The sequence below is a fragment of the Lolium rigidum genome, chromosome 7, assembly GCF_022539505.1.
Source record: "Lolium rigidum isolate FL_2022 chromosome 7, APGP_CSIRO_Lrig_0.1, whole genome shotgun sequence".
Taxonomy (NCBI): Eukaryota; Viridiplantae; Streptophyta; class Magnoliopsida; order Poales; family Poaceae; genus Lolium; species Lolium rigidum.
In genome coordinates, this window is record NC_061514.1 from 107058142 (window position 1) to 107071557 (window position 13416).

Sequence of the window (13416 nt, forward strand, 5' to 3'; positions counted from 1 at the left end):
GTCATTTGAATGCAACGAGAAATAAGAATGTGGAATTGTTTTGCTTCATGAATTTTTCTATGGATGAATTTTTACATCTATAAAATGACTACTATGTGAGATAAGGGCATCTCCAAGGCGGGTACCCATCCCGTGCCCGCGAGTCCGAATAGATCAAAACGGACAAAAACGCGGCCTAACGCGGCCACGTATCCCAAATGCGGATGCTCGCGGCGACCCAAACCCGGCCAAAATCTGGGTCGCATTTGCGTGGCCGCGGACGCCGATCACTGGCCGCTCGCCCTCCCCTTGTCCTCCCTTGGTCCGCGTGTCATAGGGACAAAATTTTATTTTTTATTAAATTAAACATATTACATTTTTCTTAATACTACCTACTACTAGCCTAGCTACGTAGTGCCTCGCCGGCGACACGCCGCTAGGGCCGTGAATTTCACTCGACGCGGGCGGCCTGTACGCGTGAGGATTTCACTCTAGCTTTATCAGTTGGGTGTCCCGGAGGCGGCGGCCTGCCGGCGTTCCTTCGCGTCCTTCACGTCCGCCATCCTCCTGGCCCTGCTCGCAGCTTTGGCGCGCTCGCACTCCGCCTCCTGCGGCGTCACGACCCGCTTCCCCCACGACCCGAGCTCCCACACAACGCGCTCGGCGCGTTCGACCACGTCCCGTGCCTCGTGGCGGACGCGGCCGGAGTCCCGGGCCTCGTGGTTCGCCTGCTGGCGACGCCGACGCTCTTGGCGGGCGAGCTCCGCCTCTGCAGCCTCCTCGTGGGCGTGCCGGTCGGGCGAGGGCAGCTGGAGAAGGCGGCTGACAGCTTGCTGAGCGACGAGCTCGTTCTTCCGGCCGATGAGGTCGCCTAAACGGCGGCGACCGCCCGGGCGGAGGTCTCGTGCTCCCTCGTCTCGCGCGTGAGCACGGCGAGACGCTCCTCGATGGCGACGTTGAGCTTCGCCATCTCGCGGTCGTGGACGGCCTCCTCCCCGTCGGCGGCCGCGACGGCATCCACCTCGTCGTCGGCGGCGGGGTCAGGCCCCTCCTCCGCGGCCTCGTACCAGCCGTCGTAGGCCTCGTGCCAGCCATCTGTGACCACCTCCACCAGCTCCGTGTCATCTGCCTTCTTTGCCGCCCCCTCGGCCACGACGCGGATCACCTCGTCGTCGGCGACCCACCGCGCGTCCTGCCGCTCCTCCTCCTCCGTCCGCAGGAACCTAGCGCGGGCGGCGAGGGAGAGCTTGGCCCATGTGGTCTGCAGGGTACGCGGCATGGCGATGGAGGAGAGGGTGCCGGAGAAGGTAGAGGGGGAGAGGATAGCGAAGCGGGTGAGGTCTGTGAGGCCGCGCGCGCCGCCTTTTATAGCTGGCGGCCTTGGCGGGAAACTTGGGCGTGAGCGCGCGACCTAGGCCTTTTCGCGCGCGCGGGAACTTTCCCGCTCGTTCTTCCGCCCGCCATTGCTATCCCGTCGAGGCCTGCCATGGCGCAGCACCGCCCAAGGAAGACGAACCACGTGGCGGGTTTATGGGTTGCCGCGTTAGGCGCAGTGTGCGACCCAAACAGACACGCGGACGCGGGGCACTGTTCGCGTGTCCGCGCGGCCACCCAAACGGACGCGTCCGTTTTGGTCTTTGCGTTCGAGATGCCCTAACCTGTATTATACAAACAAGAATTTACTTTGTGCGTCTTTGTCATGGAAAAAAATAGCGCGCTATTTCCGCGCTAATAGCACGCTATAGCGTTTCTGGACATGCCACGCTACATCATTTCGGCGCTATAGCGTGCTATAGCGCGCTATTAGCGCGCTATAGCACGCTAATAACGTATTTTTCGACCGACGCTATTTTATTATAGCGCGCTATTTTTTTTCTTGGTCTTTGTGATACATATTTATCTTTCGCGATGCAACGGACGGGCACTTTACTGGTTCGAATAAGTTGGCCTTGGCGTAACTAAAACGGACCGTCAAAGGCCCTCTCTCTCTCTCTCACTCTCCCGAAAGGCCCAGACCGCTCTTCTCCCCTCTTCACTGGCGGCGGCCGCCGCATCCCAGGCCCCAGCAATGGCAGCCTCGCCGCCGCCGGCAAAGGCGCTCTCCGCCAGCGGAGACTCCCGCATATCCCTGTTCCTCGACACGGACCTCGGCACCCACCTCGCCCTGAACGTCGCCGCGGACTCCACCATCCGCGGCCTCAAGTGTACGCCTCTCGTCGCCTCCTCTCCTCCTTCATTTGAAACGGACAGAACCTTACCTGACGCTCGTTCTTTTGCCTCCGCGCAGCGCAGGTGGCCACGGAGCACGCCGACACCTTCCCCGACCTCGGCCCCGTCGTCGTGAAGTCCTTTCAGGTTCTAATCTTTTTTTTTTTTGCCTGTGATCGTTTACTTTTACAAGATTCTTTTTTCTGAATGTAATAAGCGCCTAATGGTCGCTTAGATTACCTGCGTGTCTGGACGTTTCAGTGTAGGTGTATGTGGTTCTTCAGACACCTAATGAAGTTTAACTTTATTGGATATTACATACATAATTGTGATTATTGAAATATGTGTATCTCGAGTCTGATAGTGACAGCATTCGTCCCACATGTCTCTGCATTAAATTACATGCTGTTTCGGAACACCATACAGTTATCATGCTCAATCTGGAGAGGGCAGTGCTAGTTTCTAAATGTGTCATTATTTCCCTCAGGTGCGACGGAAGGGTGCAATGTACCACCTCTCTGATTCGATGCAAGTGACGAGTGCATTTGCCAAAGTTAAGGCTGGGTACTTTCTACATGTCAAGATGGTAGCAGCGGAGACGGACACACGCCACTCTAGAGACGAGGACAGAGGGAAACCAAGTGATAAGCTTCCCCCGATGCTGAAAGGTATTGAGTTAGCACTAACTATCACATTTTGAATTTTGTTAATTATCGAGTCAAGCTATCGAGTCAAGCTATCATTGGTACTGCTTCTTAATTTTCTTCTTGTGTTGGTTAAACTGTGTTACGATGACTATACCTAGGTTAGCTATTCACTTGAAGTGATCATTCAATTTTCTTATTTCTGAAGCGAATCTTTGTATAAAATCTCTTTCATGTTTCAGTGCAGACTATGAGTTTTTTAGACATTCTCAAGTCAATAATTTGCTTTCTCATGTCATACGATTAAACTCTTTTTGATATGAATGTAAATTTTTAAAAAAGGTTATGTTGTTCGTAGTTCTCTTGGCTGTTGAGGCATGAGGTCGAGCCTTCTAATGATGTTGATCTCCCTTGTTTTTTTCACTTCGAGGTATTCTAAATCTAATATTTCCTGTAACTTTTAAGGTGGTGAAGATGCTGGAGCGTGGGTTACTGTTCATGCACATGATGCCCATCCATCATCCTCGTTACAACAGAATACTGAAAGAAAGAGCACAGCATTTTTCCTGGCGACTGATGTACAAACAGTTCCTGTTCCAGTTATTGAAAAATCAGAGAGCTACAAGCAAGGGCAAAAACATAGTGATCAAACTGAAGGGGTTTATGTTAATTCAACATCTGTGTCAAACATCAATGTATTGACAAATCAAAGTAATGTGACCCTGGCTGGAAAGGAGGTACACGCAAGAGAGGAAGACCTTCTGCATAGTGTTGGAGACCGTGAACTAGGTTTTGTTTCCAGCAACAAGCAAATGGGAATGAAGGAGGACATGTCGGCAGACCTTCATGCATTGGATGATCTCTCTCAGGAAAAGGATTGCAAAAAGGCTAGAGTAACTGGTTCTTTTGACACGTCAGCTATAGATCCTACTAGAGAAACTAATGACTCTAAAACCACAGATGTGGAGAACTTTGATAAGCTTCTGCTGGAAACTGTCACTACTTCTTGTGAGGTTCTTTCAAACACTTCTCTTCAGCAGCAAGTGGATGGAAACCTAAAAGAGGATTCAATCCAACTAGAAATTCCAAGCCTTACGGGAAAGAATAAGAAAATGAAAAAAAAATCTAAAGATGTTTCTGCTCCAAAAATGATAGAATCATCAACTGGAGCAGTGGAGGTACCAAAAGCCACGGGTGAAGATCTGCTTCAGGAAAACAAAGGGCTAGAAGGTAATAAGCCCCCCTGGATGCTGTTACGATGCAATATTATTTTTATCTAGTGGTGTTTGTTTGGAACTTAGCTCATGCCTCATGCGAGTGCCCCATTCTCTTTGTGCTTTAATTTGGTCATGACAATTTCAAGAATATGCTAGATTTTATGAAGTATGTGTTTTGTTTTGAAACCATGTCTTTGGTCCATGTCCTGGATGAATGCAAAACACTACTCGAGTATTAGAAGTACATGCATTTGGCATTTTTCTAAAGTTCCCTTAGAAATTCAAGAACTATAAATCCAATTTCCTGTTTCTCTAGCCTCTGCCATGTATTTGGAAAGTTTATTTCTATTGCTCAGTACCGAATAATTATTTCCCTGATTCATAACCCAGGTGATGGTGCATCTGAAGTCGAAATGACTTGCAGAGACAAAACAAAGGTCATACCACCTGGCATGCTTCTTTTGCCATCACAACTAAATGGTGTAAGCCAAGTGACCAAGCATGTTCAATTGGGGACTGATGCTCAGGCAACTTGTGATCTAGCTGCTGACCAAAGTAATATCTATCTTGTACATGAAGGATATAGAAATCCGATCGGTAGAGACCTCGGTATTTCCACATGCAAAGTTGTAGATGGTGAAGAAAAATCTGCTAAAGGAACCAATGATGGGGATCATGATGAAAGTGCAGTTGACTTAGGCAACACGGAGAAAGGCAGCAAAAGGGGGAATGTCTTGGAGACACTAGATAATATTTCTCAAGAGGAAAACTGCAAGCAATCAAAGAAGGTTACCTCTGTTGGCCTAACTTCCATGGATACTGATGAAGCCAAAAACCAGTGTGGGTATGACAAGAAAGCAGGCAAATCAGATATTATTCCTACTCAGCAGGAGATTGTAAATGACCCTTCTAAGCGACAGATTGCAAGCAATGTGCAACAAGGGATAGAAAATCCAAATGGTGATGTAAAGCGGAAAAAAAGGAGAAGACAACACCCGGAGTCTTCAAAGGATGATCCTACTCGAGAGGCGGCAAAATCATCTGGATTCATTATGAATGCAAGCTCAACACAGAACACTAGTTCCTGCTGCCTAGATGCAAATCAAATAACACTAGGCAATATAGGAGAAGAAACAGCTGATGAAAAAGATCAGTGCTTGCGGGAGAAGGTGACTGAACTGGTTGTTTGTACTCAGGAGGTGAGTGTAAATGACCCAAGCAATGTGCAGCAAGGGGATTCTGATGTAAAAAAGAATCCAAATGGTGATGGTAAGCGAAAGAAGAAGAAAAAACGCTGCTTGGGGTCTTCAATGGATGATCCTACTCAAGATGTGACAAAATCATCTGGATTGATTACAAATGGGAGCTCAATACAGAATATAAGCGCTGACCCCCTAAATGCAGAGCAAACAACACCAGGCATGGCAGGGGAAGCAACAGAGAGTGAATGCAGGAAGGTTGATGAAACTGTGGATTTAGCAACAACAAATGTGATTAATGAGGTATTGGCAGATTTACAGAAGAAAAGCAAAAGGTCTTCAAAGGCCCAGGCTCCTAAAATAGAGGAAGTTGATCATTCCGCACGTGGACATGAGAATCAGTTTGCAAACGATAACCAGGACAAACATGTAACTGACATTGGTGTGACCAATAATATCAAAAATACGGCAGGAGCTCTAAGAGAATCATCTCTAGTTCATAAACATGACACAACTGTCACATGTGGCAAGCCCAATGCTCGAAAGGGAAGGAAGAAATCTTCCAAGACTGAACTTCGGAGTCAGGATACCAATTTGGGACATGGTTCTGATGCAGATTTCATGAACTGCGGGGCTCGACAGGGAGCAATTATTCCTGAAGGTTTTTCTGATGCTGTTGAACCAAATGATCATGCAGCGGTTCGTCCTGGTAATGAGAAAATCAATTTCATTGACCACTTTAGCCCCAGTGTGATGAATGACCCATCTGATTATGCACAGAACAACGATGAAACTATAAGGGAAGTAAAGGCCAAAAAGAAAAGCAAAAGAAAAGCAGATACGCATTATCAACATGCTGGTAGTACTGAACCTAATGATCTGCCAGAATCTCTTGTTCATACATCTAAAACTAGCTTAGCTGATCATTTTGGAACTGGGAACGTGGGTGTGCCTTCTGTTTCAGCAGAAAATGTGAACAGAGAAGATGGTAATGTCAAGAAAGCCAAGGGGAAAAACAAGAGCAAAGGAAAACCAGATTTGATCAAACCCGAGTCTCTAAATCCTAATGGCGATGATCAGGATACTGGTAATTGTACACAAGATTTGATGCATTCTGATGTGCAGGAGGGAAGAATGGAGCAGTGCAATGCAAAAGAGAACAATGGTAAAGTTATTCACAATGACAGAATGCTGCAACAGGAGACAGTAGATGCCACGCATGATAGCACTCTTGAAAAGAAGGTTCCACAAAGCTTGTTTGGTGCTGATGGTCAGACTGATTTTCCCATCGTGAAGGACCATGCACCCAAGAGCAAAGAACAAAGGAACTCTACTTCTCAGACAAAGCGGCATGCCAAGAGTAGAGAAGATGATCTGTCAATTGATGGGAGGACAAGTACAAATCCTAATTCTGCAAGCAACCTTGTTCAGAGCTTTTCCACGAGACCACAAGCATTGAATGAAAGTGCTAACGGCACACCAGCTATTAAACGAGTTAGAGTAGCAGTTCGGAAAGTTCCAAGAAAAATGTATGAACATGCGAAGGACAAATCCAAAAAGGATAGCATTAAGAGAGGAACTGGCACAATTTTTGGTGACGACATAAGCGAAAGCTCTGATGAAGTATTGAACACCATGAGTGCAAAGGCTGCCATGAGAAACTCATCATCCACATCTGCGGACTCAGGTAAGAAGTTAAGAACATGTAATGTTATCACATGGACTAGTTATCAGGGCTAAATTTCTGCTGGATTACAGTTGCACTTGGCTATGTATACATTTACTTGAATTGAAAACAACTGTTTCTTTTTCTTTTGAAGAAGACAACTGCTTCTGATTTGTATGTGTCCATCTGTTAGATAAATTAATAAGTAAAAGGAAAAGGTAGTTAAGGCTTTATAGCTCCTTTAGAAAACTGGCCAGTAGCAAGTACTGAGAACATTATAATCCATGTTGGTACATTCATTTTTTCAGTACTGTTACTGGTGTATCTCCAGAATGCCACACAGTGCTACTGGTTATGATTTAGTGTTCTATTGGTAGATGTCCACAATCTAGGTTTATCTTGTGTTTGTTATCCAGTGTAGTTCCTCATGAACTGTTTTCATACTTTGCAGCTGATATGCTGGTCCACTTGTGGAAATTCACTATCTGATGTGCATCTGACAGGTATTTCATCTGCAGCCTTGTATGAGAGCGACGTACCTGATGATGATGGCATTGCATCATTGTAAGTTCTCAATTTTACAAAAAGAAACTAGTTTAGCATACAGTAATCTAAGTGGTCAGGTTTACATGTTGCATGGTACTTTTTATAATCTTGTGTGGAGAGAATAATATGGAGTGACATCAGAACAGTATTTGGATAGAACTGCTCGACTAGACAAGCATGACTTTGTTTTTTTCTGGTATTGAGTCGAAGCTTGCTGACACCTGAGTTGCTTTCCTACCGTTTGTTCAGATCACAGAAGAGTGACATTCTCTCCGTCCTGCGAGGCTCCACTAGCTACAAGAAAGCGAGGCTGAAACCAACTGAGCTGTTTGACGACACAGAGGTGCCTGATAGCCAGCCACCAATCTGAATGAATGAACCTGATGCTTATAGATGATGCGAGCTTCAAGCAATTTCCCAAAGCTTGCGCTGAATTTTGTAGCTGAACTTATCTGGCTGTCATGTTAAAAAATTAAAGCACAGACCTGCAGCTTTATAGTTGCCTGTGGAGTTTTTGGTTGGCTAGTCATGAAAATTTCATCAATTGTGTCTTTACCGTGGCTGATTTTGTCAATTTGTCTTGTATTGTTGGCGTAGGATGAATGGATGAAGTTTGACATATTAGTCACACGTTCTCATCCGTGAGCCTATGATTAATTACATTTTTTTTTGTTATAGTCTGTAGTCATATCGCGCATGTTTTTATGCCCTAATGATAAGTCTTTTTTTAAAAAGTCAGAGCTAATTGAAGTTTGACCAAACTTTTAGGAAAAACTATGAATGACTACAACATTATCACATGAAAATATATGTCATGATCTATCTAGAGGTGTTGATTTTATATTGACCATGTTAATGATTTTTTCTAAAAAAACTTGGTCAAACTTTACATAGTTTGAGTTATAGAAAAAAAAGCCTAATTCATTGGTACTGGGGTAGTATATGTTTGCTTCATTCATTGAGCCATGTCTGCAAAAACCAATGCCCGCAAATCACACATCCATACCTGAAACAACTCAAATGTACACTGAACAACCTTCATAACTCATACCTGCTTCATCTACACAATTTCAGGGAGTTAAAAGTTACAGGTAAATCCTTTGTCCTTCCCTAGCTTTCTACCTACACACTGCATCAACAAAGTTTTTTTTGAGGGACACTGCATCAACAAAGTTATCATGGAGTGCGAGCTTTCCTTGTTATTTGTGCTTCTGGATCTTCATCTATGATGTTTGCTGTTTTCCCAACGGATTTTTGGCTAAGCATTCTGGCAATGCCGCCTCTCAACTTTAGCGCTTGGGATCCATTGGCAGGTAGGCTGCCGCCCATCGTCCTCTCGAGCTCTAACAAGAGCGCCTTTACAAGAACATCAAAACGACGCTTGGATGTCGGATATCTTGATATCGACTTTGTGATTCCTTGCAACCTTAATGTGAAGTAGGAGCAGAAGGTTTAGCAAACATCAACGATTGTGTTCACCAATTTAAAAGAGTAAAAGACAATACCTTCGAGCAAACGCGTCGATTTCTGCTCTTTTTCGCTCATTCAATGATGGCACATGAGGAAGAGTGTCCTTGAGGTTGCTGGGCTCACCAATCATCAGTACTCTCTTTTTGAGGTACTCTTCCTCTTCTTCTGTAAATTTTTCGGCTTTAATTTGTTCTTTGATGACCATAAGCGGGTCAAAGAACCAATCAAAGAGAGTACTTTTAGGCCTGTTCTCAGATGTTATCTCAGCCCCATCACCTGAATATTCCAAAGAAGATCGGGTTAAGATCATCATAAATTCATAAGACGACTTCTGGTGAAAGCAGGTCATTTTTAAGTTTACTTACTTAAGAGTAGGCCATCAGAATTAGCTTTTGCAGACCGAATGAGTGCATTAAGCATTACATATGCAGGTAAACCAACATTAAGGACCCCACTGCCAACTTTGCCTGACTTCGTTTCTTGAATGTCTTTCATTGTTATCACTCCTTCATTCACCAAAACCTCTCCCTGGCGCTTGCATTCATCAAATAAGTGGTCTAGCATCTGAATAACAGCTCCAGTCAGTTATGTCCCCAGATTCCATAAGTTCAAATGTTATCAAGGAGTATAAATTAGTGTATATTGACAGTTTGCAGAATCAAATAGCCTATTCTCAGCATGTGCTATGGGTGTGTACAAAAGTGAAGCTGTGCCAGGAAATTGCAGTACCAAAAGCCAATCGCATTGCAATTTACCAATATATTAACAAGAAAATATCACCTTAAATGGATTGAACTCATCTATGCTGTTCTTAAATGATGTAACACGTGCTAGAGGTTTCTTTCCTTCCTCCTTCTCCTTGTCGAATGAGGCTGGTTTAGATAGGTGACCACCATGTGAAGAACCTTCTTTTTTCCGATATTTCAACCTTGAGAGCTCAAATGTCAGGACTAGAAACATTAAATTATTTAGGATCTGATACAAAAGCATGCAATATGGTATGTGAGTTATGGTTATACTTTGGAAAGCAAGATCCCGGTGCCATGTCAAGTACATCATTCGTGTATTCGTCAAAGATGGACACAGATGAGATGGCATAAGAGAGTCCCATGACAACGGAGGATTCCTGAAAAATCAACAAGGGATGACTTTAACGAGAAATCAGCTAATATTTGTCAATAGATGATAATTTATGGAAGTAAGAGTTTTCATACCTGATAAGCTATAACTGCACCATACAAGCCTAAAGGAATACTGGCGAGGATGGATGCAAGCATAGCTCCTAGTACTGCAAATGGCCAAAGAAGAATAGCAAGACCTGCGAATGGCACACATGCTGTCTCCAGAAAAGGTCCTTCTCTCCCAATCAAATCCTGAATCAGTCGTTTCCACCCTTTGAAAAGCATCACAGGGCACTTGTAGATGGCAATTAGCGTGAACATTATTCCATCCAGTACGAGTCCACAGGCAGCAGATAACAATGCTCCAGGAATATGAAGCAATCTGCAGGATAGATAGTTGTACTTAACATATACAATTCATAATTCTTCAAGGAAGAAAGATAAGAAGTGTGCCACCTAAAATATGGAGCATATCCTCAACTACGAGGTCAGGCATAAGAGGAAAGGTAAGACTGAAAAGTCCTGTGATTTTGAGGCAGAAAGGTACAGAACTACTAGGGCTAAACAGGAATCAGACCTTATCTCATATGGCTTCCCATTAGGAGGTGCCTGGAAACGAAGGTCATCCATTATTGAAAAATAAGAGTGGAAAAGCAAGTCTTTCAAATCCCTGACTACCGTACAGCTTCCGGTGATAGTACTCCATGTCCCATCCTGCAGTTTAGAGATAGTAAGTGACATGTCAAATATGTTTGACAAAGCAAGAATGACGTAAACACAAAGAAATAGCATGTATCGAAAAAATAAAATGTACCACAAAGCAATGAACAAATGGATTTTCTTTGCCTTCTCCAACAGCATCGAACGTGGCCATTATTGGTGCTAGAAAGCCATATAGTAGTCCAGCAAAAGCGCTTCCAGGGATGCCGATTATCAGCCATAAGATCAAGATTACAGTGGCAGCAATAAGAAGTAGAAGCTTTACTACAGGTCCCACCATTCTGGTTCTGCCTTGGAGAAAAGGAGGACGCATAATATGAGTATTTACTATTTAGACGTGTATTAGTGAGCTTGCTAAAGAGTGAAACTGCAGAAGATACACACTGTACCTGACAATGCAGTAGTATGTCCAGATCAGATGCATAGGCCATAACCCAAGAATTAGTGCAGATATTCCAATCGCCATGATAAGGCATGCCCAAGGACATAGCAGCACACCTGTGAGACGAAATCATATGAAATGAGGGTATACAAACGTAGTTCAAATTATGATGAAGTGCCAACACAAATACGAGTGTTTAAGCTGACAAGATGTTTTTGCAAACCCACGACTGTTTTACATTCACACATTTACCATTCGTTTTTGCACTTGTAGATTTACATGCATTGATTCCATGACATTCTACCATTCATTTTGCTAATCCATGACTGTTTTGCATCCGCAAATCAACAGCCTCCAATTGATGCTAGTTATGAGAAAATCGACCACAGGATGTTTTTTTTTCTCTTGCTTTTTGGGTGAGAAACCACAAGAGTTTTCAGGTTGAAGCATACGTGCAAGTCCATGTAGCTTTATTGGTGAGTGCGCATACTATCGTGTCCACAGAGGGATTTAAAACACAGACATTGCTATCCAGTAATCAACACAATAAACAGGCGTGGCACCAGCAATCAGTTAAACAAATAACTACTCCTTCTGCAAACTATTCTTAACTGGAGCTAGGTCAAAGAATTATTGGTCTGGGCAAATACCATAACTAAAATTTGAACAAATGTCTAGTAATTTGAACTGGGCCGAATTAAATGGTCCAGGAAAGGGGAAGAATCAGGCATCTACACAGGCAACAGGGAAATCAAGAGGGACTACCATACAAGGCAAGAAAATGCAGAAGCACATATGTGGCTTTTCCATTTTACTCACAGATGACAGATCAGACTTGCATACCAAAAGAACCTCAAAGAGGGCAGATCAGAACAGAGTAGCATGTCACCTTTAATGAGCCCCAGGATGAAGAGGCCGCAGAAGTAGGGCAGGAACTTGATGAAGTACCAGAGAGAGGCCCAGAACCTGTTAGGCGGCTCCATTGGGCAAGAGGAGCAGCGGGGCTGCAGGAACCCAAGAGGGCAAGCAAGACTCCGGCCTTTCGGAACAGAACACCAACCAAGAACCCTTGCTCCGACCCAAACCTGTGGGTAATTTGGCAAGTCCTGAACCTGAAGCAAGAGCCGAAACCCCCGAACAGAAGCAAGGTCCCTAAGAGGATGAAACTGCAAGATTATCAATTCAAACTGGAGAGCAACAAGGACATCTCATCAGGAAAGAAAGGAAGGGAAATTTTTTAATAAAAATCAAGAACCTGCCTGAAGATTTGGACCGCCCGACAGGAGTATGTGTGGGCTCCCCTCCCCACCGGTGAAAGACAGCCCGTGCCGCTGGCAGGAGGAGGAGGAGTAGAAACTCGGCGATAGAAAAGCGCAGGGAAGATATGATTGCCGCGGCCGGGCCGCCGGGGGGTGGTTACACCAGAAAATGGGCAGCAGCGGGAGGAGCCGCCGGTGCGTCCGTTGGTGGCGGTGGGTCAGTGGAGGCGATAGGCCGGATTCGGAAACTGCTCGAGGGGGGCTAAGGATCTGATGCTAGGCGGGCTACGGAAAGGAGGGACCGTGGTGGGGGCGCAGATTCTTGCTTCTTTTGGGCGGGCGGGCGGGCGGAGGAAGGAAGATGGGTTGGTTGCGCTGTGAAAGTGAAGAAGCCCTGTGCTTTTGCGTAGTGGGAGCTTTTGCTGCGGCTGCGGTGGAGGGGGGAGCTCGCACTTCCCCGGTGCGGCGCAGGCGGAAGGGGGAGGGAGGAGGAGCAACGGCTGCGGAGGTGGAGGGAGTGGGATGGACGTAGGAGGGCCGCCGACCGTTTGCCTGGGTGACACGGATCGTGCTGGTGCAGTGCAGCCAGCCAGCCATGGCATGTGAACTTTCTTTCTTTTTCTTGATGATCTTTTTGGTGGCGACGTGTGGACTCGGGTCCTCTGGAAGGTCCCGCAGCGCAGTGGCGTACGCGTGGGGATGGATCTACTGTAAAGTGTAAACCCCTGGTCCTGTCAGGTCGACTTGTTTTGTTACCATTTCGGTAGATTTTATTTTACTCTATTTATTTATATACTGTCCAGCTAAAATTATCTGAAGCTTCTACATGAATGTTCGACACCATTGATTGTACAATAGGCAGAAACAGAATAGGCACCATTGATTGTCATAATCCACTGTAATAGTATCGAATGCAGCCACATTAATAAGCCACGGTGGATAGATTGTCCCACAACTTTACATACTTAATCGTTCTCTTGTCGGTCTGAAATTACGCCTACTGTA

At 45.2% G+C, this 13416-nt stretch overlaps 2 protein-coding genes across 2 annotated transcripts; one reads left to right on the forward strand and one right to left on the reverse strand.

Moving 5' to 3' along the window:
• Positions 1 to 2047: 2047 nt before the first annotated feature.
• On the forward strand, positions 2048 to 8004 carry LOC124671805. Its single transcript, XM_047208132.1, has 7 exons — positions 2048 to 2183; positions 2267 to 2334; positions 2675 to 2855; positions 3297 to 4061; positions 4439 to 6934; positions 7417 to 7477; positions 7709 to 8004. The coding sequence occupies exons 1-7, from the start codon at positions 2048 to 2050 to the stop codon at positions 7827 to 7829; spliced, it is 3828 nt and encodes a 1275-aa protein (XP_047064088.1). The 3' UTR covers positions 7830 to 8004.
• A 386-nt stretch (positions 8005 to 8390) lies between these two features.
• LOC124676720 (uncharacterized membrane protein At3g27390-like) lies at positions 8391 to 12170 on the reverse strand. The gene is made up of 11 exons (XM_047212755.1): positions 12042 to 12170; positions 11160 to 11268; positions 10865 to 11057; positions 10628 to 10764; positions 10144 to 10432; positions 9949 to 10055; positions 9710 to 9857; positions 9295 to 9493; positions 8965 to 9205; positions 8635 to 8885; positions 8391 to 8604 (listed from the first exon to the last, which is right to left on the reverse strand). The coding sequence occupies exons 1-10, from the start codon at positions 12133 to 12135 to the stop codon at positions 8636 to 8638; spliced, it is 1767 nt and encodes a 588-aa protein (XP_047068711.1). The 5' UTR covers positions 12136 to 12170; the 3' UTR covers positions 8391 to 8604; position 8635.
• Positions 12171 to 13416: the final 1246 nt, after the last annotated feature.